The sequence below is a fragment of the Orbicella franksi genome, chromosome 14, assembly GCF_964199315.1.
Source record: "Orbicella franksi chromosome 14, jaOrbFran1.1, whole genome shotgun sequence".
NCBI lineage: Eukaryota > Metazoa > Cnidaria > Anthozoa > Scleractinia > Merulinidae > Orbicella > Orbicella franksi.
In genome coordinates, this window is record NC_138158.1 from 13294046 (window position 1) to 13315878 (window position 21833).

Below are 21833 nucleotides of genomic sequence, written 5' to 3' on the forward strand. Positions count from 1 at the left end.
CCTGTGGATGGTCTAAATTCTTCTGATACCACTGCTAATGGTGGGGCTCAGGTGCTGCTACCTTTGCTTTCTCTTGGCTTAGGCCAGATGGCCCACTGTCATCCAGGATTGACCTTGTCGGGTGTCCCTACTTATGGATACATCTCGTGCGGTCTTGTGACATGTTGGCTTGCCCTTATTCCGACCATTGTGCTGTTCTTCTCTCTGTTCCTATTCCGGAACCGACTCCTCGCGGCCCTGGCCGCTGGAAGCTCAACATCTCAATCCTTAAGGATGTTGGTTTCAGATCTTCAGTCTCGGATTTCTGGGCTGGGTGGAAAAATATGAAACACTCCTTTGATTCTCTACAGTCTTGGTGGGATACGGGTAAGAATCATCTAAAGAGCCTGGCTATCAAAGCTGGTGCCTCAAAATCGAAAGAGCGGAACTCGGCTCGTACTCTATTGCAATCTCTGGCCCAACATTTAAAAGCTCAAATTGACAATGGGCGCGTGTCCCTTCTTAATGTTTACGAGTCCACGCTGTCAACAATCGCGTCTCCTGACCGTGCAGCGGCTGTGGGTGCCCGCATCAGATCTCGCACCCGCTGGGCCGAGGAGGGCGAAGCCTCCACCCGCTACTTTTTTCGGTTGGAGAAGAGAAATGGCGTTGAGGAATGGTTTTCCGCCATGCAGAATCCTGACGGTTCTATTGTGGCTGATGTTCCTGGCATCTGCGACTCATGGGTCTCCTTTTATTCTGATTTATTCTGTGCCTGTCCTACCAACACCGATGTCCAGAATCAGCTCCTAGATAATCTGTCCTCTTTTGTCCCTCCTTCGCAAGTCCCTTTTGTGAGGGCCATCTTACAGTGGAGGAGACGCATAAGGCACTCTTAGGTATGGCTAAAGGAAAATCTCCAGGCTCGGATGGCCTCCCGGCCGAATTTTACCTGGCTTTCTGGGATATCTTGGGTCCTGACCTCATCGAGGTTCTAAATGCTTCCTTTGACTCTGGTCTTCTTCCCTTTTCTCAACGGGGTGCGCTTATCTCCCTCATTTTCAAGAAGGGTGATCGACTATTGCATAAGAATTGGCGCCCTATTAGTCTCTTAAATGTGGACTATAAAATCTGTACCAGAACTCTCGCTGGTAAAGACTTCTAAGAGTTATTCATCATGTCGTGGCCCGTGATCAAACCTGCGGAGTCCCCCATCGCTTCATTGGTGGGAATGTGGCCCTCCTCCGGGATGTGGTTCTTTATGCCAACGATGCGGATCTCCCGCTTGCCATCTTGTCTTCGGACCAAGAGAAGTCTTTCGACCGCGTCGATTGGCCCTTCCTCCAGTCTAGCCTCTCTCGAATGGGGTTTGGCCCATCTTTCATCAAGTGGGTGGTTTTGCTTTACTCTGACATTCGGAGCTCCATCCTCATCAACGGTTACACCTCTCGTTACTTTAAACCTTCTCGGGGAGTTAGACAGGGTTGCCCCCTGTCTCCTCTCCTCTATGTTCTGACTATGGAAGTCCTCGCAGTTAATATCCGGGCCCACCCGGCCATCAAGGGCCTTGTGTTGACTCGTGCTTCTGTGCCTTTGCCGGTTTTATCTTTATATGCTGATGACACATCTGTCGTTTCATCATCGGATGCTGCTACGGTGGCTGTATTTGACACGTATGCCCTCTTTGAGGCCGGCACCGGAGCCAAATTAAATATGGAGAAGTTCAAGGGCCTTTGGCTTGGTGCTTGGCGTGATCGTGTGGATGCACTGGTGCCAATCGAATGGTCTTCCTCCAAGTTAAAAGTCCTGGGTGTTGTCATTGGGAATGGTAACGTAGACACTGCTAACTGGCGCCCTCGAATTGAGGCCGTTGAGAATTGCCTTTCCTCATGGCGTTCACGGTCTCTGTCATATAGCGGCAAGGCCCTAGTTATTATTGCCCCCGCTCTGTCAAGTATCTGGTATGTCGCCTCATTGGTGCATATGCCGCCCTGGGTCCTTGCTGAGCTCAACTCGATCATCTTCAAATTCTTCTGGAGTGGGAAGCGTGACCTTGTGGCTCGCAATGTAGTAATCCATGACCGTTCCAAGGGTGGCTTTAATATGGTCTCTATTGTTCGTAAAGTTAATGCTCTCTTGGTGCAGTGGATCCGCCGTTTCCTGTGCTCCCCGAACAGCTGGGTCTCTCTAATGACCTTCTGGTTTTTTGACCGTTTTGGTATAGACCCATGAGTGTCTTCTCGGCGCCTTCGGCTTTCTCTCCTGCCGGGCTTCCTCCCTTTTATGCGGCCGTGCTGAATGCGTGGAAAGCTCTGAATGGCTCAGCCTCTCCAAATGGCTTGGTTGTACGCTCTTTGGTCGAAAATGTAGACCTCCCGGCATCTTCCTTTTCTTGCAAATTGTGCTATCAGTTGAGTCTCCTTAATCATCCTTGTCGGCCTCATTGTGTTACCAAATTCAGACCATCCTTTGGTGACCTCGACTGGCCTTCAACCTGGAAGTCTCTGTTTTTCTTGCCCTTGGACAGGCAAGTCATTGATTTGAATTGGAAAATTGCTCATGGGGTCTTGTACACCGCTGAACGGCTATCCTCCTTTGGTTATAACCTGCCCACCAATTGTTTTTGTGGTTATCACATGGAGTTCTCTGAACATCTCTTCTTTTCGTGTCCTCTCATCCAGAGTGGCATTGGCTTTGTTCAATCTCTGCTTTTTCGGGCCTCCCCCTTGGCTCCTTCCTTAACTGTGCGGCACATGCTCTTTGGTTTTAGCAGGACGAGCTTCTTTGTGTTCCTCGTGTCTTCTCCTTCTTACTGAATCTCTGTAAGTTTTTAGTCTGGTGCCAGCGGAACGACTATCGCTTCCGCTCGGTACCACCTAGTGCTCTCAGGCTCCTGGCCTGTCTCAAGTCCAGTGCAAATTTCTATTTGCCTCTGTATTTCAAGCGTTTCCTCTCCCAGCGGCGTCGTCGCCTTTTCCATCGTCAATGGGGTGCTAATGGCGTCGTTGGCCGTGTCTCTGGCGGTTCTTTTAAACAAAGTTTTTGAGTGCCTGGTTTTATCTAGAACTTTTCGTCCGTTTTCCCTAATCCTGGTCGCCTTTATTGGATGCACTGGGTTAGCGTTCTTTACTGCTTCTTCGGGTTTCTTCGTTTTTATCACATGTATTGAAGTCTTTGGTCTCTTTCCCTAGTCCTGGTCGCCTTTGTTGGATGTACTGAGCTAGTATATTTTTAACTAGTCTTTCATTTATTCGCTTTTATTGCATGGGTTAATGTTTTAAACCGTGTCTATTTTCTTTTGTCTCTTTATGGTGGGGCGGGGTTCGACTCCCCGGCGAAGTTGGCGAGCCGGCCTCGTATGAGGGTGCTCCCCCTCCTTGGCGGTACTTGTATTGTCCTTTCATCTATGCCTCTATGGTCGGTGGACATTGCACTGCGTTCATCGTACCGCCTTAAATACAAAAAGACCGTGGTAAATGTATGGATGCATAAAATTACATGCACAAATGTGACACCAAAACGGAGAAACGGAGCCCAGTCCTTAACTCATGCGCTATACTACGCATGAGTAATTATGATATTATACATTGAACTCACTATCTCTTTTCTGACTGGCCGAAAGCGTACATCCAATAATTGTTAATAATTATGAGAAAAATGTGTAAAATTAAATTTCCAAAAATACAATAAACAAAAATAAACTGGTATCAGCTCGAAATATGTAAAGATATTTTGGGGGTTAGGGGAGGGGTAAGGAGCTTTGGGTATTCATCCAACTGACCACAATGAGTGCAGGCTCCTCTTCTTTCCTGCCAATTGTGTCACGTGGCTTTACAGCACCCTGTTTTTCAACACAAACATGGACGATTCGGACGATGAATGCCAGGTAATTCATTGCGTTTCCTTCGTTGATCCCTGATTTCTTCAACATCTGAGGTGTTCCTCTGAGCATCATAGAGTTGCTTGTTAATTCAGTAGCCATAGTTTTGTCACTGTTCCGTCTTCATGTTGCAATTATCATCCCCAGTATACGTGTTCTCCGCTTGGAACGCCTGTCACTATGACCCACCAAGTACAGACTTGGCCTTTCCGGAAGCCCGTGTGACAAGCAAGTTATTGTTAATAAATCATCAGAGCTCGAGCAGTCCGCACTAGTCTAGACAAGAAACCCAATGCCGAAGAGTTTCTATTTCTATCTCATGGAGAAACTATTTCTTTATGAGGAATCGTGTATACGCATATCTTTGAATTGACGTAATGAACTGAATAAAGAAATCACACTGGTGTACCCATATTTTTTGGTCTGATTAAAGAGTTCGTACGCCACCATCTATGTTTTCTATGAAGAACGAGATCTGGGAATAAACTGATGGCGAACGACTGGAAGGAATGGATTAGTCTTCTAAGTTGCTAGCCTTTACTCGTTGCAGTCATTTTCATTTTTCTTTCTTTTGGTTTCTTTTCTGTTTTGTTTTCTATTTTCCGAGCTGATACCAGTTTATTTTTGTTTGATTTAATCTTTTGAAATTTAATTTTACACATTTTCTCATAAGTATTATAATTATTCGATGTTCCAGGATGTTCCGGAAAGTTCAATGTTCCTGGTTCTATCGACGGCCCCAAGTCACTACGTATTCCCTGTCGTCCCGTTGGATTGTTTTGCTGTAATAGATCCCGAGTCCTCTGGGAGTCTGACAAACTCCGTCGCTGCAAGCGTGTTTCCCTCTGGAGAACAACTTAAGCGGCCCAAAAACTGTTGTCACCTGTGTTTCTTGGATTTTATCCCGGTCGACCGGGCTGAAATTCCCCATATGAACAGACCACAAAATTCGTTCCGGTTACCGAGCTCATATCAGAAGAGGCCCTAAAAATCAGATCAGAAGACCATCAAAGGGATCTTAAAACCCCAACATTTATAAACAACCAAAGAGACCGTTGATGATCTGCTGTTGAAGACAAGATACTCATGTCCAATTAGTTTTTATTTGTAAAAACTAGGAAGACTGACACTGTAATAAAATTATTATTATTATTATTATTGTTATTATTATTATAATCAAAACTATAACAAAATTCTCGAACGTGATTGACTATCAGCAGCCCGATTTGAGCATTAATTGGACAGTACGCGTCATTTTGCGCGCGCTGTTGCGGTGCACTTTGCTGAGTAAACTGCTGGGTTTTTCAGCATTCATAACGACGTTTTAAAATCGTTCAGCGCTCAATCGATGGTTTGTTCGTTTCTCGAATTTTGTCATAGTTTTGATTAATTGGTAACAGGACATCGTGTTGTCCAATTCAGTCTGTAATCATACTCGTGATTAACAAATCGGACTCCCGCTTCGCGGTCGTCCGATTTTGTTAATCGCTCGTATGATTACAGACCGAATTGGACTTCACTCATTGACATTCCCCAAAATTGATGACAGCAGAGATTTTGGCTTTTAACACCATCTTTTTCGTCGATATTTTTTTGCCCGCCTTGTTGGCGTATTCCTTAATTTAGCAAGTTTTCAAATCATGATTGTAATTGATGCGACGCAAAAAATAATGGCTTTCTTGAAAAGCTACCGTTCCGCGAGTTTTACTGCTTTGTTCCTCTAATTGTTTAAGGAACAAACTTAGAAGACACCAATAGGAACTTGTTTTTAGTCCGAAATCAGTCCTAGGAACAACGATGTCTGAAATCGGAACAACGGGTTCCTTTTGTCTTAAACAAGAACACGAAGTTCCTTTTTTATTGCGAGTAAAGGGAACTCTTTGTTCCGTTTTTATCTTTTCAGGAACAAATGTTCCTTTTCGAATGGTTCCGATTTTGTCGAGTGTTCTCTTTTACACAATTCGTTCCCATTGACCAGCATAGTAAGTTCCGGAGTTCAATATTAAGGAACGATTGTTCCACTTTAGTCTTATCTTATTTGCAATTAGGAACGTGCTGTTCCTAATCGCTGCTTGTCGTTCCCAAATGTTTTAATTGGTCCCTTTCAAAAGCAATTTTGGTCCTTTTTTCTGCTGAAAGCATGGAAACAATAGTTTTGTTTCCAAACTGGAATTAGTTCCGCTTTAAGTTAAAGAGGAACTAGCATTCCGTTGTTTTATTTGAGTCACTTAATGGGAACGAGGGTTCCTATTTAGCGTTGGTGAACACGAACACAAGTTCCGAGGTTACTTTACCATTCTAACATGCGCGATCGAGGGCAAATTCAATTTCTAGCCTGGCTTGCCTGCTGCATGCTTAATCAGGTAAGGGCAGGTTGGGACAAGATGAGACCTGCCCCTTTGTTCCTTTGTTTGGTTTTATTGTGTGAGAAGCGGGCCAGATGGATAACAAGTCAGCTATTTATTATAAATACAGTAGTCTCGCGAGAAACTTCACATATCAGATATTAAAAGATGAACAAAAGAGGAGTGGAAATCGACTAGTCAAAGTTAGAAAACGCATCTCCTAAACCCAAACGACTTCACTTAGAAGAAGACGATTCTGATGGCCTTTTTCACTGTCCAGTGCAAGATTGCAATCGTGATGGGTTTACAACGGCAAGAGGATGCAGAAAACACGCAAAGAACAAACATCGTTGGTACTTTTATTTCGACGAAAAGCCAGACATCACTCAGATTGAATCAGGCCAACAAAAAAGCAACAAAATGGAGGTCAGTGATCACAAGATTCCACCTAAATCTAGAAGAGTTGTCTCTTTTGCCATGTCAAGTGAAATCGCACAAGATTTCTTGTCCTGGCTCACCGGCAGTGGCGGAGGTTGTAAAAGTGATCGGCAAGCGCACCAAATTGTCAGCAAGTGTTTGAAGTTTCTTAAATTCTGTTGCGAAGAAGAGGAGGATCTTACATTTGAAATCGTCGACTTTAGTCTATGTTCGCCCAATCTACTTTTCAAATTTGTTGACATGATGCAAGACGAGTGGAATCTCGGGCACGCAGGGCGCACAGGCTATTTGGACGCCATTGCAGAATTAGGGGATTTCAGAAAAGTCAATGGAGCTTCGGAATCGGTATTAAGAGGATTATCTTCCACAGAGCTGTACTTAAAACGAGTCCGCAAGACCGTCTCCAAGATGATGCGATTACAATGGACGAGCGAACTCGATATCGAAGCCTTAGAAGCCAAGGGACACTGGGCTACGCTAGAAGAGCTCTTGGAAGTCGTAGGGCGTTATTTGCCGCGCTACGAAAGCGTGCTAAAATCATGCAAGGATGATCCAGGTACAATATCCCCACTAGACTTATCGTTTGCTACCAAATTTCTCGCCGTATATTTGTTTATCAAGGTCAAAGGATCGCGCCCGATGACATATCAATATTTAACTGTTGAGATGGTGAACAACGCTAAAACCAACGGCGGATTTATCGACCAGAAAATGTTCAAAACAGCAGGAAAGTTTGGCTTCGATTCTCTTTACCTGACTGAGACTAGCATGCAAGTGTTAGATGGCTACATCAATCATATACGCCCTCTGCTCAAGCCGAACTGTGATTATGTTTTAGTGACGAGAAATGGAGGACAACACAACAAGCTAGGAGAACTAATGAGTAAACTTGTCTTCGATGCAACGGGCAAGTACGTTCATCCGACTCGCTATCGACAAATAGTCGAGACCGCAAGCTGCAGGCAACTTAGTAGCAACGCGCAAAGCACAATATCCGAGGATCAGAAACACAGCTCTGTCGTGGCAAGGGTTCACTATCAAAAGCAACGATCGCGTGACGTCGCTAGTAAGGCACACAAATGTTTGAAAGAATTGCACGGTGACAGGGGAACAGAATTAGAAATGGAAGTGCGCTCGAGGCTTTCAGACCTGTCAAGCTCTTCGCAAGATCAAAATGCTGACAATAGTGACACTCCTTCTACCGACGAGGTCGAAGTGATCACGAAAAAACAACCCGAGCGTCTAGCAGGCGTGCCGAGACTAACACGCGAAGATGCTTTCAGGCCGAACGAAATTGGCGCGAGAAGAAAAAATGTGATGTTCTCTCCTGAAGAAGACAAATACCTAAAAGCTGGACTTAAAAAACACGGCTTCGGTCAATGGCAAGCGATCCTAAGAGACCCCGAATTTCGTTTTCAAAAGGTTAGGACAGCCAACTCTCTGCTGAGCCGGGCGGCAAGAAAATTCGGTTCACCTTCTAAATTATACGACCGATAAAAGGACTTTGAAAAAAAAAATCGTGGTGTGCTCTAGTTATCATTGGAACAAAACCAACTCAAACTGATATTATCCTCTTGAAATAGAAACAAGAAATGTTTTATAACGGCGTACTTTTCACCGAATTAACAACGGATAGATTCCAGTTATTACGATATTGTGAGTGTCGCAACTAATTGACCTTTTGGCGAACACATTAGTCCGTACCGCGTAATCAAGCAACCAGATAGCATTTTTAACGTATTAAATCAACGGCTTTCTTTACGGCAAAAATACTCCAGATATATATTACTTTGTCCTTTTTATCTTCATTCAAAGCGTTTCTGCACCACAGGGTTTCCGATTTTTCGAATGCAACTAGTGTAGAAATCTAAAGGATGTTTTAAAGCATTTCCACATCTTAAATTCGATAAATATGTCAATTCTCTATGTAAACCGGAAAATCCGTCTTTTCCATCTCCAAAAAGAGAATAGATTGATGCTTGGGAACTTGCAGTATGGAGTGACTGCTCATAAAATCAGTATGCAAGACATTTAGATTTGATGGTGGAAAGGACGGATTTTCCGGATTTCCCGGAGAACTGACTTACAGTAATAAGGGGAAGTAATATAATACTTCTCTTTTTTACTGTAAGTATACTTACAGTAAAAAAAGGAAGTATTATATTACTTCCCTTAATTACTGTAAGTCAGTTCTCCGGGAAATCCGGAAAATCCGTGTTTTCCAACTTCAGAAAGCAGAGTAGATTAATGCTTGGCAACTTACAGTATGAATTGACTGTTCATGAAATCATTAATGCAAGACACTTACATTTGACAGTGGAAACCACGGATTTTCCGGATATCCCGGGAAACTGACTTACAGTAATACTTCCCTTTTTACTGTAAGTATAATTACAGATATAAAGAGTAGTATTATATTACTTCCCTTAATTACTGTAAGTCAGTTCTCCGGGAAATCCGGGAAATCCGTCTTTTCCGACTTCAAAAAATAAAAGAGTTGATTGATGCTTGGGAACTTGCAAGATAACTTCTAATAGTAATCTTTTTTGATTGATGGCGGAAAAGATGGATTTCTCGGAATGACGGAAATCAAAGTGAACCTTTCAAGTTTACATTAAGAGGAACATTCGGGCTTCTTTTTTGCGTTCCCTTAACACAGATGGCGAAGCACAAAGTAATGCTCTTAAAAATGGGTTGCAAGTTAAATTTATTTCAGAAACTGTTAAAATCTCATGTTTACCTTCTCCTTAGATAGACAACAGGGTTGAAGCCAGAATCAAATGGCTAATTGCCAAGATGAAGATCAAACTTTGTAAGGGAACAACAGTTTTGGGAAACGATCAGTTCTATTACCATTATTTATTATTATTATTATCATTATTATTATTATTGTTGTTGTTATTATTATTATTATTATTATTATTATTATTATAATTATAATTACTCAACATGCCAAACTCAATATTTCAACCCATCATCATTCAATTCCTCTCATCTCCTCAGACCCTACACCATCAATGGGCTCTTAAACCTCAGATACTCATATCCATTATAGAGACCATTGATGGTCCACCGCAGACACGAAATTATAGAATGACTTTCGAAAGAACCTTTTAATCGGGTGTCTTCGTGACACCCCGTTTTATCTGCTAGTATAATTGAAAGGATCACCCGAGCACACTTTACACATTCTTTGCCGCTGAAAACGCTCCCTAGAAAAGGTCTGGGTGTCTTGTTTCATTTACCTATTTTAAATCGCTAAATCGAGTGACATGAAATGTCTGCAGAGCATAGCTTCTCTAAATTTGCGCCTTGCTGGCGTGTTTGCAGTACCAATCAAGGTCAACCAAAACCTTGCTCGGTTGTCTCCCTAACTAAACTCATTGGACCGCTGGCTCCTTGTTCGTGGTTAGTTTTGTTTATATTCACACGTAATCATTTGAAGGTCATACATATTCCTGTCGAATACAGGACATTTAAGGTAATTCCCCTGAAATAAAACTGTCAATAGATTTTTGTTCAAACTTTGTCCACTGAATATTTATCATATGAGAACTTTAATTATAAAATAAAAAAGGGGGGTGCCCATGCTCGTTAAGTGAGGCATTGAAAATGTCCCATTTTAGGGTCTTTCAGCATTACTTAATGCTTACTACAAGAACGCATTCCAAGTTATTCTAAACTCTTTGTGAGCCCAGACTCATGAAAACACGTCTCAAACTACAGTCAATACCCGTGTCGGACACAAATAATCTTTTGACGTTTGATTTTGACAGACAGCTAAATCCTTGTTAAAATATTGGAACCAAATTGCTTGCCATTGCCATCAAACTGCAAAATAGAAAAGACTAAAGTGCAGCTGTTATTTTCCTTATTTATGCAACCTCTAATAGCAAAGCGAATGATTAGTTGATTAAAATGACTGGAAAAAAAATTTGGGGTGCCCGAGCTCGTTAGTGAGCTATAGCCAGTTTTCAACTGACAGAACTCAATATCAAGGCAAATCTAGCCTGCGAACAGGTTCCCGGTGAACAGGCTCCCGGTGAGCCCCAACGAAGCTCGCTTCGCTCTCCGAATTCTTCTGTTTCGCGCTCGCCGAAGTTTTTTTTCCGTCCTCGCCAGGAGCCTGTTCGCAGGCTAAGGCAAATCCGCCATGTTTTCAATGTGCGCGTGCACGAGCGCGCGCGAATGACGCCATAAATTATGCGCAGTAAGGATACGCAATGCAAATGTGAGGAATCACCTTAAGGTGGCTCCATAGGGTAATCATTTATGGCGTTGAGCGCGCAAGTGTTATGTTTTAAATGCCATTTTTTGCATTCGTTTTTACACCCAGTCCTCTCAAACTAGTTATATGCAATAAGCAATGATTAAATAGTGTTTTACTATTATCTCTGTTAAAATTATTGGTTTTAGTCTTGAATTATAAATGCCCAAACAGATTTGTTTTCTTGCTTTTTTATGGCTTTACTTGCGATTTTCTTGAATTTCCTTCAGTGAAATCTTCCCAGATTTTCACAGCATATCGCTTCCTGCGGGATACGAATTTTAAAGGCGAAAAACGTAGGGGTTGTAAAGGCAGGTTTTTCGATTTCTGCAAATTTACGTCTTTTATCGCTGCGAGAAAACTGGTCCTATAGATTTCCCTGAAAAACGAGCTCCAACTAAAGGAAAACATTTACTACCAATCTGCCAAGTTTTACGGAATTTCACCGAAGGAAACGCAAGAAAATTCACTGTCCGTTTTGTTTGCTGTGCTCGTGTTGACGTTATAAAATATCGAAAAAAAGTGACGTTTTCCTTCGAGCGCGCGCAGATTACTCGAGTTTTCGTCCTCAGCGCGCGTGCGATCGTAAAACTACAGGGAGCCACCTTAACGAGCGCGATCCATTCAACCAAAATTTCCGGGCTGAGGTTCGAATATTTCATTGATCCATTGATCGCGACGGGTCTGGAAGGTCTCCTTACATTCCATTCGCAAAAATAGTTTCGCGCTCATTTAAAATGGCGGATGTTGGATCACTGTTGCTCGTGTTACAGTTAGATGACGATTTCGACCTTATCAATGATTTTGTCCGAGCTGTTTCATGAATCATGCGTAGAAATTTAAAAACTTAAAAATTTAGAAATTTAAAAATTTAAAAATTTGTTTACCACCTATCGACTGACTAACCGAGCGAGCGAGTAAATCGTTTCTTCCCTAACTAAATGTTATAACTCATTCTAGCTACGCTACGCTAGCTATTACTCGTTAAAAATGCTGACTGTAGCATAGAAATACCTAACACAATCAAAATATATCAATAACACAGAAACCAAACAGAAACAGAGACGAACGACGCGCGGCAAGGATTAAGTTTCGTGACCTTTTACAATGTAACACGGGGTTTGAGTGAACACCATTCTTCAGTCGTTGATTAACTGGCCATTTTGGTAGTTTGGGGCGCGCTTTAGAGGCCGCTGCCGTTGGGGAGAGGTGGCCGATGTAGAGATGTTAAAGTAAGAGTGAATTATGGACCGTCCGCCGGGACTAAAAAAATGTGGCCGCTGCAGAGAGGTGACGGTTGTATGGAGGTGGCAGTTTGTGGAGGTTTGACTGTATTTAATAAATTCTTCTCTCTCTTATAAGAAATGAATGGAGACAAGTCGAAGACACTTAGCATAAACACTTTGCGCAGTTTAAAGTTTATAGTACTATTGTCCTGCCCTAGCTACGTTTATGTGACAACACTGAAGCAGTTTTGGCAAATATATAATTCAGCAAACAACTGTTCAAACGCACAGCCTCGTTCCAAGGAGCCATGGAAACGAGGTTGAATTGTATCTTCGTCGACGTCACGCTTCTCGGAAAATTTTTGGATTTTCTTGACTTCCTTATGTTTTCAGGCGCACTTCCTCAGAAAGCATCACAGAGTCTCAAAAAGGGCCTGAACACGAGCCACGTTTTGCCGGGGATCTCCCTGTAGAAAGGTGTAAATTCCCGGATGTAGCTTCTCCGCGCGGGTTAACACAATGGAGTAATCAGCTTCTGTACCCAGCTGCAAGTCTTGACGTAACTGTCGCTTAGCAACGTAATCCAGGGGAACTGTGCCACACGACCTAAAAACGTGACAGGGTAGGTTATAAGAGAAAAACTGGCTCGACTGATAAAACCAATAATTATTACAGCTGAATCGTTAACCACGGGTATTGGCAGAACCGACGTAAAATTGCATTATTACAGCGTGTATGCAGATAGTTCACGTAGACTGTTTTAGAAGTAGTGAATCAAGGTGTGGCAATCTGAACTTCGTCAAAATAGACTACTCAGCAAAGAAGATTCACATACACTATACATACGATTTAGCTTCCAAGTATTTAATCAGCGCCAAAGCTTTACGGTCTAGAAGGCGTAAAAAATTGTCGATGAATCCTTCACGGACACCACAGACGTACGGGAGAAGATTGAGCTGTAAATAAACAAAAAAACAAGCCACAGGGCAAACATAAAAAAACGTTGAAGGACAACAAATCTTTTGATGTGAAGTTTATATGAAATAATTCATATATGAACTGCGGTTGTAGATGAAAGTGAAGAATGATCATCGCAGTATATTTTCCAATTGAAGCAATTGGAAAGAAGAAGCCTGAAAAAAATCAGGGCTTCAACGGGATTCGAACCCGTGACCTCCGCGATACCGGTGCGATGCTCTACCAACTGAGCTATGAAGCCACACATTGGTTCGAATCCCGTTGAAGCCCTGATTTTTTTCAGGCTTCTTCTTTCCAATTGCTTAAATTGGAAAATATACTGCGATGATCATTCTTCACTTTCAACAAATCTTTTGTTAGCCTGTCCACAAGCTATGGCTAGAGGGGTCTGACCGCGCCTGGAAGGGTTGAGAAGAGACTGGCGGAGAGTGAAGTGGCCGAGGGGAGAATGGGGTTGGGGGTGGGAGCGTCGGAGCCCGTAGACAAAGGTTGAGTGTCGCCGTTCCAAGGAACCCGCTGTGCACTAGATTTTGTGTAACCTCTGATTGGTCAGATCAGCCCTCTCCCTCTCCTCCTTTCTTCCCTTCTTTTCTCCCATACTCGACTAGAGAGCCTGTTCACAGGCTAATCTTTTGTACTAAGGTAATATACAATCAAGGTAATCAAAATAACTGACTATAGAAACAAAACTAGCCTTGGGCGATTTGAGCGTCAATGCAGAAATACTGAACACCTAGGGCGTTAAAAATTAATCATACTTACATCGAGCATGAGCGTTTGCACCAAGAGTGCGATTTCGTCTGAGTTGTGAAATAATCCCCTAAAGCACAGAGAGAAAAATAAATGTTCCAAATTACAATCACACTACCCTGCTAAGATGAAAGTCCCCAGTAACACAGAGAACGGTATGGATAGGCATCCTAGCGAAGAGAACAAACCCCGTGTCATATTCATGTTGAACAGAGGCCAAGTTCAATCCTCTGTTTAAATCGAATAAGAACACTGTCAGACTAGTTTATTAGAAATTTAGGGCCGAAAAAGCTCTTAAAGTGAAAAATAGTACCTGTAAAATTGACGTTTCGTGGCAGCTTTCTTCAGTATGTTGAAATGAGCGAGCCATGTCATATAAAAACCGTAAGCCGGCATGAAATACAACTGATTTAACACGGACTTGCTAGGCCATATGAAAACCACAGGTTTAGCGCCTGTACGTATAATACGCGCGAGAAACACAGTAACAGCTCGGTCTGACCATGCTCAGCCATGCCAGCTTGAAGATCAGTGTATTTAGAATGTTTCCGTGTGCGCACACGAACATTTTTTAATGGTTCGCTCATTTCAACACACTGAAGAAGGGCTTAGCCCAAAACGTCTAGTCTACCTAAGCTGTACCACAGTGTACAATAAGAGTGACTCCCTAGCACGTGTTTTAGCCTTTTTGTTCATAGTTTGGCTTTCACGAGTATATCTTTGAGTGATCGCCCTCTTTTGTAAGATATGAGGGGCGGTCTTTGTATCAATGGTTGTTGCTCTATTAAATGGCAGTTTTTCATGAGGATTTGTTTTAGATTAGGCGCTGCTCGTTGGTATTGTGTTACGAAAGGCAAGATTCGCTTGTTTTCCTTTGGTTTTTGTTGGAGTGCTACATGTAGCACATGCACCTGTTTTCGAATTGTACTTTGAATCAGGAATAAGATTCTCCTGATAACTTCTCACTTAAGTGTGATTTGAAGTTTTGGATTTTCTCTTGAAATACTCTTTTAGAAGATTTTGTTCTGAGAAGTCCTAGAGCTTCTCCTTTGATGAAGCCTTTTTTAACTCCTGGTGGGTGGCACGAAAAGAAGTGCGTGTATTGGAATGTTTCAGTTGGCTTGAAGTGTGTACGCACATCAAGCACTGCATTGTTTCTGAATCTTTCGCCTTTATAAATGCTGGTATCCAGAAATGTCGTTTCTGTTTCAGAAATTTCAGCGTTAAATTTGATCGTTTGCTTGTACAATGAACTGTATTATCTCCTCTCTCTTAATAGTCCAGAGGGAAAATATGTCGTCTATATAGCATTTCCAAACGAGCGGTTTAAATGCGCTTTGGTTTAAGATTTATGTTTCGACCTTAGCCATAAAGATATTGGCAAAGTACCATGGCTGTACCATGGGTCTGTAGGTAGTGTTGTCTAGTGAACTGGAAGGAGTTTTCTTGAAGGATTAACCTTAGCGCTTTTTCGAGTCAGTCGTTTAGGGATAGGAGGTTTGTTGTCGTAGAATATTTCGTACGCTCTGCATACTATGTGTATGTAGACCCGTTGTGGTCTGTTTGAGAAAAGGCTCGTTACGTCCACCGTAACAAGTGTAGCATCCACTGGAACTTTCGTTGTTTCAATGAAATTAACGAAGTTATAGGTATCTTTGAGGTATGACTCTTGTTGCTGTTCTATAGGCTGAAGTAGCTTGTCAAGAATTGATGACAGTTTTTCTGTAGGGTCGTCACACCCAGATATTACTGTTTTTGTAATGGTAATAGGACTGAGTGGAGTCCAATTCGGTCTGTTATCATAAGAGTGATAACAGAATCGGACGACCGCGCAGCGGGAGTCCGATTTGTTTATCACGAGTATGATTACAGACCGAATTGGACGACACGAAGGCTTATTACCAATTAATCATAAAAATTACAATTTCCGAGAAAAGAAGAATAGCCAAGTTATGAAAGAAAGGGAAAATTTGCATTAAAATACCTACAAAGGAGATGTAAACATTCCAAGGCCGCCGCGCCCCCTACAGGCAATTAGGCGCCAAAACCACAAAAGCAAGCGCGTGCACGTACGCTCGCAACTGCAACTTTGAATGTGATTGGTTGATTTAAACTACAACTTTGAATGTGATTGGCTTATTCAACTGTCCGATAACAAACTGTCCAAAAAACTGTTTTTTTAGTCTGCATGTTGTTGTCCTACAGAGAACATCGCAGCATACCTCGTTGAAGTCATGGCTCCTTTAGTTAGATGCCTTCCCACCTACGTAAAGGATACCAACGATGCTCTCAGAATCTTTAACACCTTTACATTTGACGGCTCCGATGAGAATCCGCGCTTCCTGTTCACAACGAACATAAAATCACTCTACACTGTGATTCCCGAAAGAATGAAAGATGCGAATGCAGCCATAACACTACTGGAAAAATGACCTGAAAAAATTTTAGGCTCTGAACGGGATTCTAACCCACGACCTTTGCGTTACCGGTGAAATGCTCTACCAACTGAGCTATCAAAGCCACATGAGAGCGGTCGTTTGTGGGTTCGGCCCTATATGGTCAAGTAGATTCCCAACAATGGATTACAAGCTCTCTCCCATTTCTTCGACCAGCGAGCCAACAAAGAACCGCCTACACGACTGGCAGAGCTTGTCCTCACTTTAAACGTCTTTTCGTTCAGTGGGGAATACTATCGCCAGGTTGGTGGCGTGGCCATGGGGAGCAAGATGGGTCCCATTTACGCTTGTCTGTAGGTGGGATATATTGAAGAGCAGATTCGCGCGCGTTATACTGGTTTCGTCCCACAGCTGCTCAAGCGTTTCATTGATGACGTTGTTGGATGCGCACAGTGCAGTCGCTACGATTTGGAGCAGTACATCGATTACGAATCTGACTTCCACCCAGCTCTGCAGTTCACATCTACCATCAGTGAACTGGAATTGCCGTTTCTCGATACCAAATTGAGTATTAACGGTGACAAGTTAAAGACATCGGTGCACTACAAGGAAACTGACACGCATAACTATCTCCCTTACTCGTCAATCCATCCTGATCACTGCAAGGGGGCAATTCCCTACAGTCAGTTTCTTCGACTTCACTGATTTCATGAACAGAGCCACAGAGATGAAGGAATACTTCCGGGCGCGTGGTTACCCTCATAAACTTGTTAACAACGATCTAAGAAAAGTCTCCACCGCGCGCTCCATGCTTCTCACATCAACACCAACAAGCCACAATGAAAGCACTAATAACAAAGTCCCGTTGGTATTAACGTATAATCTATTCAACGTCGGCACCAGACGGATCTTGCTTCACAATTTCAACATCTTGTCCTCCGACCCCGAGGCACGCAGGATTTTCCCCGAACCTTCGCTAGTATCATATCGGTGTGAGCGAAACCTCGGGGATATCCTCGTACACTCCGCTGATGCCTCGCTGTCTCCCACTGATGCCGGTTCACTGCCCTGCCGACGGCCTTGATGCCAGACGTGCAAGCCCATAACTTCTCAGACTTTTCTACAAGGGCCGAAGAGCGCACATAACATCCGTGACCACTTCACCTATCAGTCTGAGAATGTTGTGTATTGCATTTCTTGTCGTCGCTGCAATTGCCTAAACATCGGAGAGACTGGAAGGCGACTACGGGAACGTTTCAGCGAGCACCTCCGCAGCATTCGAAACCAATCGCGCGGGTTTCCCGTTGCTGAACATTTCAACTCCGCGTCCCACTCTCTGGATGACATCATGGTCTGTGGCTTGAAACAGTGCTCTGGCAGTAACATCAGCCGCAAGCAGCATGAAATGAGATTAATCTTCAAGCTGGGCAAGCTTCGACCGAACGGAGTGAACATTAACTTCAATTTCTTGTGACTGTGGGTCTAGCGCGTATTACACTTACGCGCGCTAAAACAAATGGTTTTCCTATTTGTTTACTTTGTACTTCATGCGCGCGCTTTCCGTGCCCACGTACGCGTACAGTTTTTTGTATGGCGTGGCTAAATCCACCTACTGAAGAAGGACTAAGCCCGAAACGTTTAGTTTTTCAGCACAAATTTGACACTTTTCAGAGCATTTTAGCCTTATATACAACTTTTCAGCAGTGTCACGCATCGTATGAGTTTTTAGCTCATTCCTACTGAATGTCCAATAACAAACTGTCCAATAACATAGTGTCCGATAACAACTTGACAAGTGAATTAGTGGAAAATAGGAGTTTTTTAAACCAATAACAATCGAGGAAATTGTAATTTTTATGATTAACCGTGAAATATGTTTCAACGACATACAACAGAAAGAAAACCCAAGACACACACGAATGGTAACCAACACCGAGAAAAACCTCTCCATTCAGAGCCATTTCTGAAGCGTCGTGAGGTCAGTTACCAAACTCAGAAAAAGGAATTGTTTCACAGCGAGGAAAATTCTGTGCGGTTTAACCTATGGCAATTGTTGAAAAGTCGGTTAACGTTCAACTGAGAGCTAATAAAGGATTTCATTTCTATTGCATTTAAGCATTTTTTAGTATCAATGTTTTGGGAAGTTTAACATGAAAACAAAACTTATTCCAGATTGAACAACTTAACTCTACACAGAGGTTGACTACACCTTGAGATTGTTATTGTTGCTGCTGTCATGATGATACTCACAGAGCTGGAAAAACTGGAACATCTTCAGCCTCCTCTAACAGTAGTGCCAGCTCGATATCGATAAACTCTCTTCGGATGACAGTGTGTTCGTTAAAGGGGCACGTCTGTTTGACTTCCCCTGTATCCATGTCAACCAGAGTACTGGGAAGACTGCTGGTGATGATTCCCTTCACTGGAAGACTGAATGATTCCTTGGAACTCTGACGCATAATAATAAATATTATTATTATTATGTTATTATAACCAGGAAAAGAGGAAAACTGACAGCCCAATTCTCCACTAGGAGACCGGAACAATGATGATGATGATAACCAGGAAAAACAATCGCATTATTGAGTGATGGAGTAAGCTTCTATATTAATAAAGAATTAGTTCATGCTTAGCGTGCGTATATCGAGTTATGAATGCACGCGGGAAGTTTGGAGAGCACGAAAGAAGCGTCTAGCTTCTTGAGTGCTCTCCAAACTTCCCAAGTGCATCCATAACTCGATATACGCACAGCTAAAAGCATGAACCAATTCTTTTATAACATGGCGACAACAACTTAGGCGCAAAAACATTTTTTTGTGATTGACTAAAAAGTTTTCACAATGCACGGTGAAGGAAAACAAAGGTCATTAGGATCCTAACACGCCTCACTCAGTTGAGCAACAGTTGAACGAAAACGCTTAACCTGGTTCAGTTCTAAAATTGTCAATGAGAAATTCGCTTGTTACACAAAAGCAACATGGACTAAACTCGACGAAAATTTTGCAGCTAAATCGAAACTGCACACGTCATACTATATACGCACGGCAGTGTGTATATAGAGATTTCGTTCATGATGGCTCAATAGGAATAAGGTAGGACTAGCGCGCGCGCTATGTTATAAAAGTTACCTAAATCAAAAATAGCGCACCTGAAAAATTACTCAAGTTACTTATCTATCTCAACCTTTTCTAATCTCAGCCATCATTGTTCACCCTGTTCGATTTGTCTCTAGATTACACATACTGTCCAACTTCACTGAAAAAATGTATTGTGTAAGGGATCATGTGCTGTCCAATTTGGGTGATAACTGTTTCTTCATAGAAACAACAGCCTAAAGACAGGTAGAGTACAATAAGCACGGTAACTGACTCGCTAAACATTGTCTGTACCTGTACACATGTATACAAAGTAACAAAAAAGGGTTTCTACAGAATGGGTACAAACTTAACTGATAAAATTAATAGGTAACACAGCAGTACCTTTAACAAGCCTTGAACAAACAAATCAGAATCGTACAAGTCAGAGTCATTGGATAAAGTCTCTACTGCATATCGTGATCGCTGGCGTTCCTCAGAAGACAACAGTAAGGCCAAGGTGTTAACCATCTATAATGAATACACAAAAGTTACTCACATCTGCATCACAAATAGGCCACATTCGATATACAATATTCTGACATGGTTACGAGGCTTTCAGGACAAGCTTCTATGTTTGGTGGTGTTTTCTTTGTTTCCAGTCTCTTTTGGGAATCGCAAGACAAACAGAAACTTAAAACATTTGCAATTTTGACCCGAAAGCCTCGGATCCATGTTAGAATATTGATATATCGAGCGTGGCCCATTTAAAATCAGCTTCATGAAAGGTTGAATTGTTTATCATCAATAAAACTCGTCCTGAATTCAAGACCAGTCTGTAGTATCTCAATGCACTACAGCACAAATAGATGCAAAATAAAGTCAATGTTAAAAAAAAGATTTCAGTAGAAGGGAGTTAGTTGAAAGCATGATAAAGACATGAAAATACTGCTCAGAATCTTTCACTGCACTCACACTCTAAGGCTTCGTCACCATCAAAACTTGGAAGAACAACACATGGCAAATAAAGAACCAAGTCAAAATAAGCTTCTCAATAACTTAACAAGTAAACAGCATCACAAAATAGAGCTTACAAGTTATTGAGTACTACATTACCCTTTTGGTTTAAAAGGGTTTGAATTTACCAAGTTGACTTTATCCAAGGCTTTCCCTACAACAAGAGTACTGCCAAATGTCTGTAAATGTGATGTGATGACTCTGTCAAAACAAAATAAGGTACAAGAAAATTATTTTGTTTAAGCCCTTTCACTGCTAAACAAATATTTCAGTGCAGCCACTCTTTAATCCATCACTTGACATAGGTAAGGACAAGGGATAGGTAGCAAGTCACATTTGTTGAAAATACTGGGTGTGGCATAAGTTTAAGACTGTTCTACAGTCAAACCTCTATTAAGCAGTAAAAATACTGTAAATAAAACCCCTATTTAGAATTAACCGGCTACTGCTATTAAGCAGCTGCAGCCGCCTTTGGGTCGTCCTGATGAGGGTTTTTCTACTGTCTTTACCCCTATTAAACAGCCACCCAAAATTTAAAAACTTTGTTTAGGAAAAGGCAGTGGCAGATAAGAGTCCGAAATAGAAGGTGACAGGTGATAAAAACATTCAAACACATTTATCATGATTGTCTTGAAGTGATGCCATGTTCACTAAGAAAGTAACCCCGTGGTGAAAAATATTGAAGGTACACCTCTGTTAAGCGGCCAACCCCAATTAAGTGGCCACCAATTAAGTAGCCACCTCCTATTTCTCCAAATTCTAATCAATATTGGAATTTTTACAGAATCTTCCAGACACTCCCGCAGGGGTTGAGCTTCATTTCTCTCTACATGAAAGTAACTCAGTACAGCTTTCCTAATCCTTCATACATGGCAGAATGTTTTTTTGCTTTCAGAAACCCACAGAGAAATTCCTACACACAAAAAAAAACTACACAGTGTACATTTGTGTCTAGAAGTCGTTCTGGGAGTTAAGAAAAGTACACAAACTTTCAAGTATATCACATTTGTACAAACCCAAAAAAGATGAGACAGTGTACCTTCTTAAGAAACGGTCATCAAAAATGCCAGCTTGACCAGGTCCAAAGGCGGTCTCACTCAACTAAATCAAAAACAGAGCTAGTTGAAACAAAATTGCACAAAAAACATACATGCACCTACATGTATAAGTTAGTGTACTAAATTACAGTTAATTGCCGTAAACTACCATCCATTCAAGTTTTGCACTTTATAGTTAGTACATCAGGCACTCATTGTGCTCTGTTACAAATGCAGGATTTTGGTTGGTTCTGTGATCATTGCACCACCACCACCACTTTGCAGCATGTGGTTCACAACACCCCTATTTGCCAGTAGGTATAGACAAGACAGCAAACATTGCTCTTGAAACAGACAATTACCCTTGAATTTTGACTGAAAAACATTATCTTGAATTGCATTTTCTGAATATCCTTCACCAGCTAAAACAATAACCCCATTATCTA

General features: G+C 42.1%; 1 protein-coding gene and 2 pseudogenes across 1 annotated transcript in view; 2 read left to right on the forward strand and 1 right to left on the reverse strand.

The window, feature by feature from the left end:
- Positions 1–5091: 5091 nt before the first annotated feature.
- On the forward strand, positions 5092–9023 carry LOC145467679 (uncharacterized; annotated as a pseudogene).
- Positions 9024–11053: 2030 nt separating this feature from the next.
- The window catches only part of LOC145467687 (guanine nucleotide exchange factor C9orf72-like), a 31917-nt gene continuing 21137 nt past the window's right edge, over positions 11054–21833 (reverse strand). The window contains exons 4-10 of the mRNA XM_081451290.1: positions 21390–21451; positions 20479–20551; positions 19739–19864; positions 18510–18709; positions 13876–13933; positions 12982–13091; positions 11054–12741 (exon numbers count right to left, since the gene is read on the reverse strand). Of these exons, the coding sequence (XP_081307416.1) occupies positions 12549–12741; positions 12982–13091; positions 13876–13933; positions 18510–18709; positions 19739–19864; positions 20479–20551; positions 21390–21451 (822 nt within the window). The 3' untranslated portion in view covers positions 11054–12548. The remainder of the gene's footprint in view (positions 12742–12981; positions 13092–13875; positions 13934–18509; positions 18710–19738; positions 19865–20478; positions 20552–21389; positions 21452–21833) is intronic.
- On the forward strand, positions 13958–18493 carry LOC145467759 (uncharacterized; annotated as a pseudogene).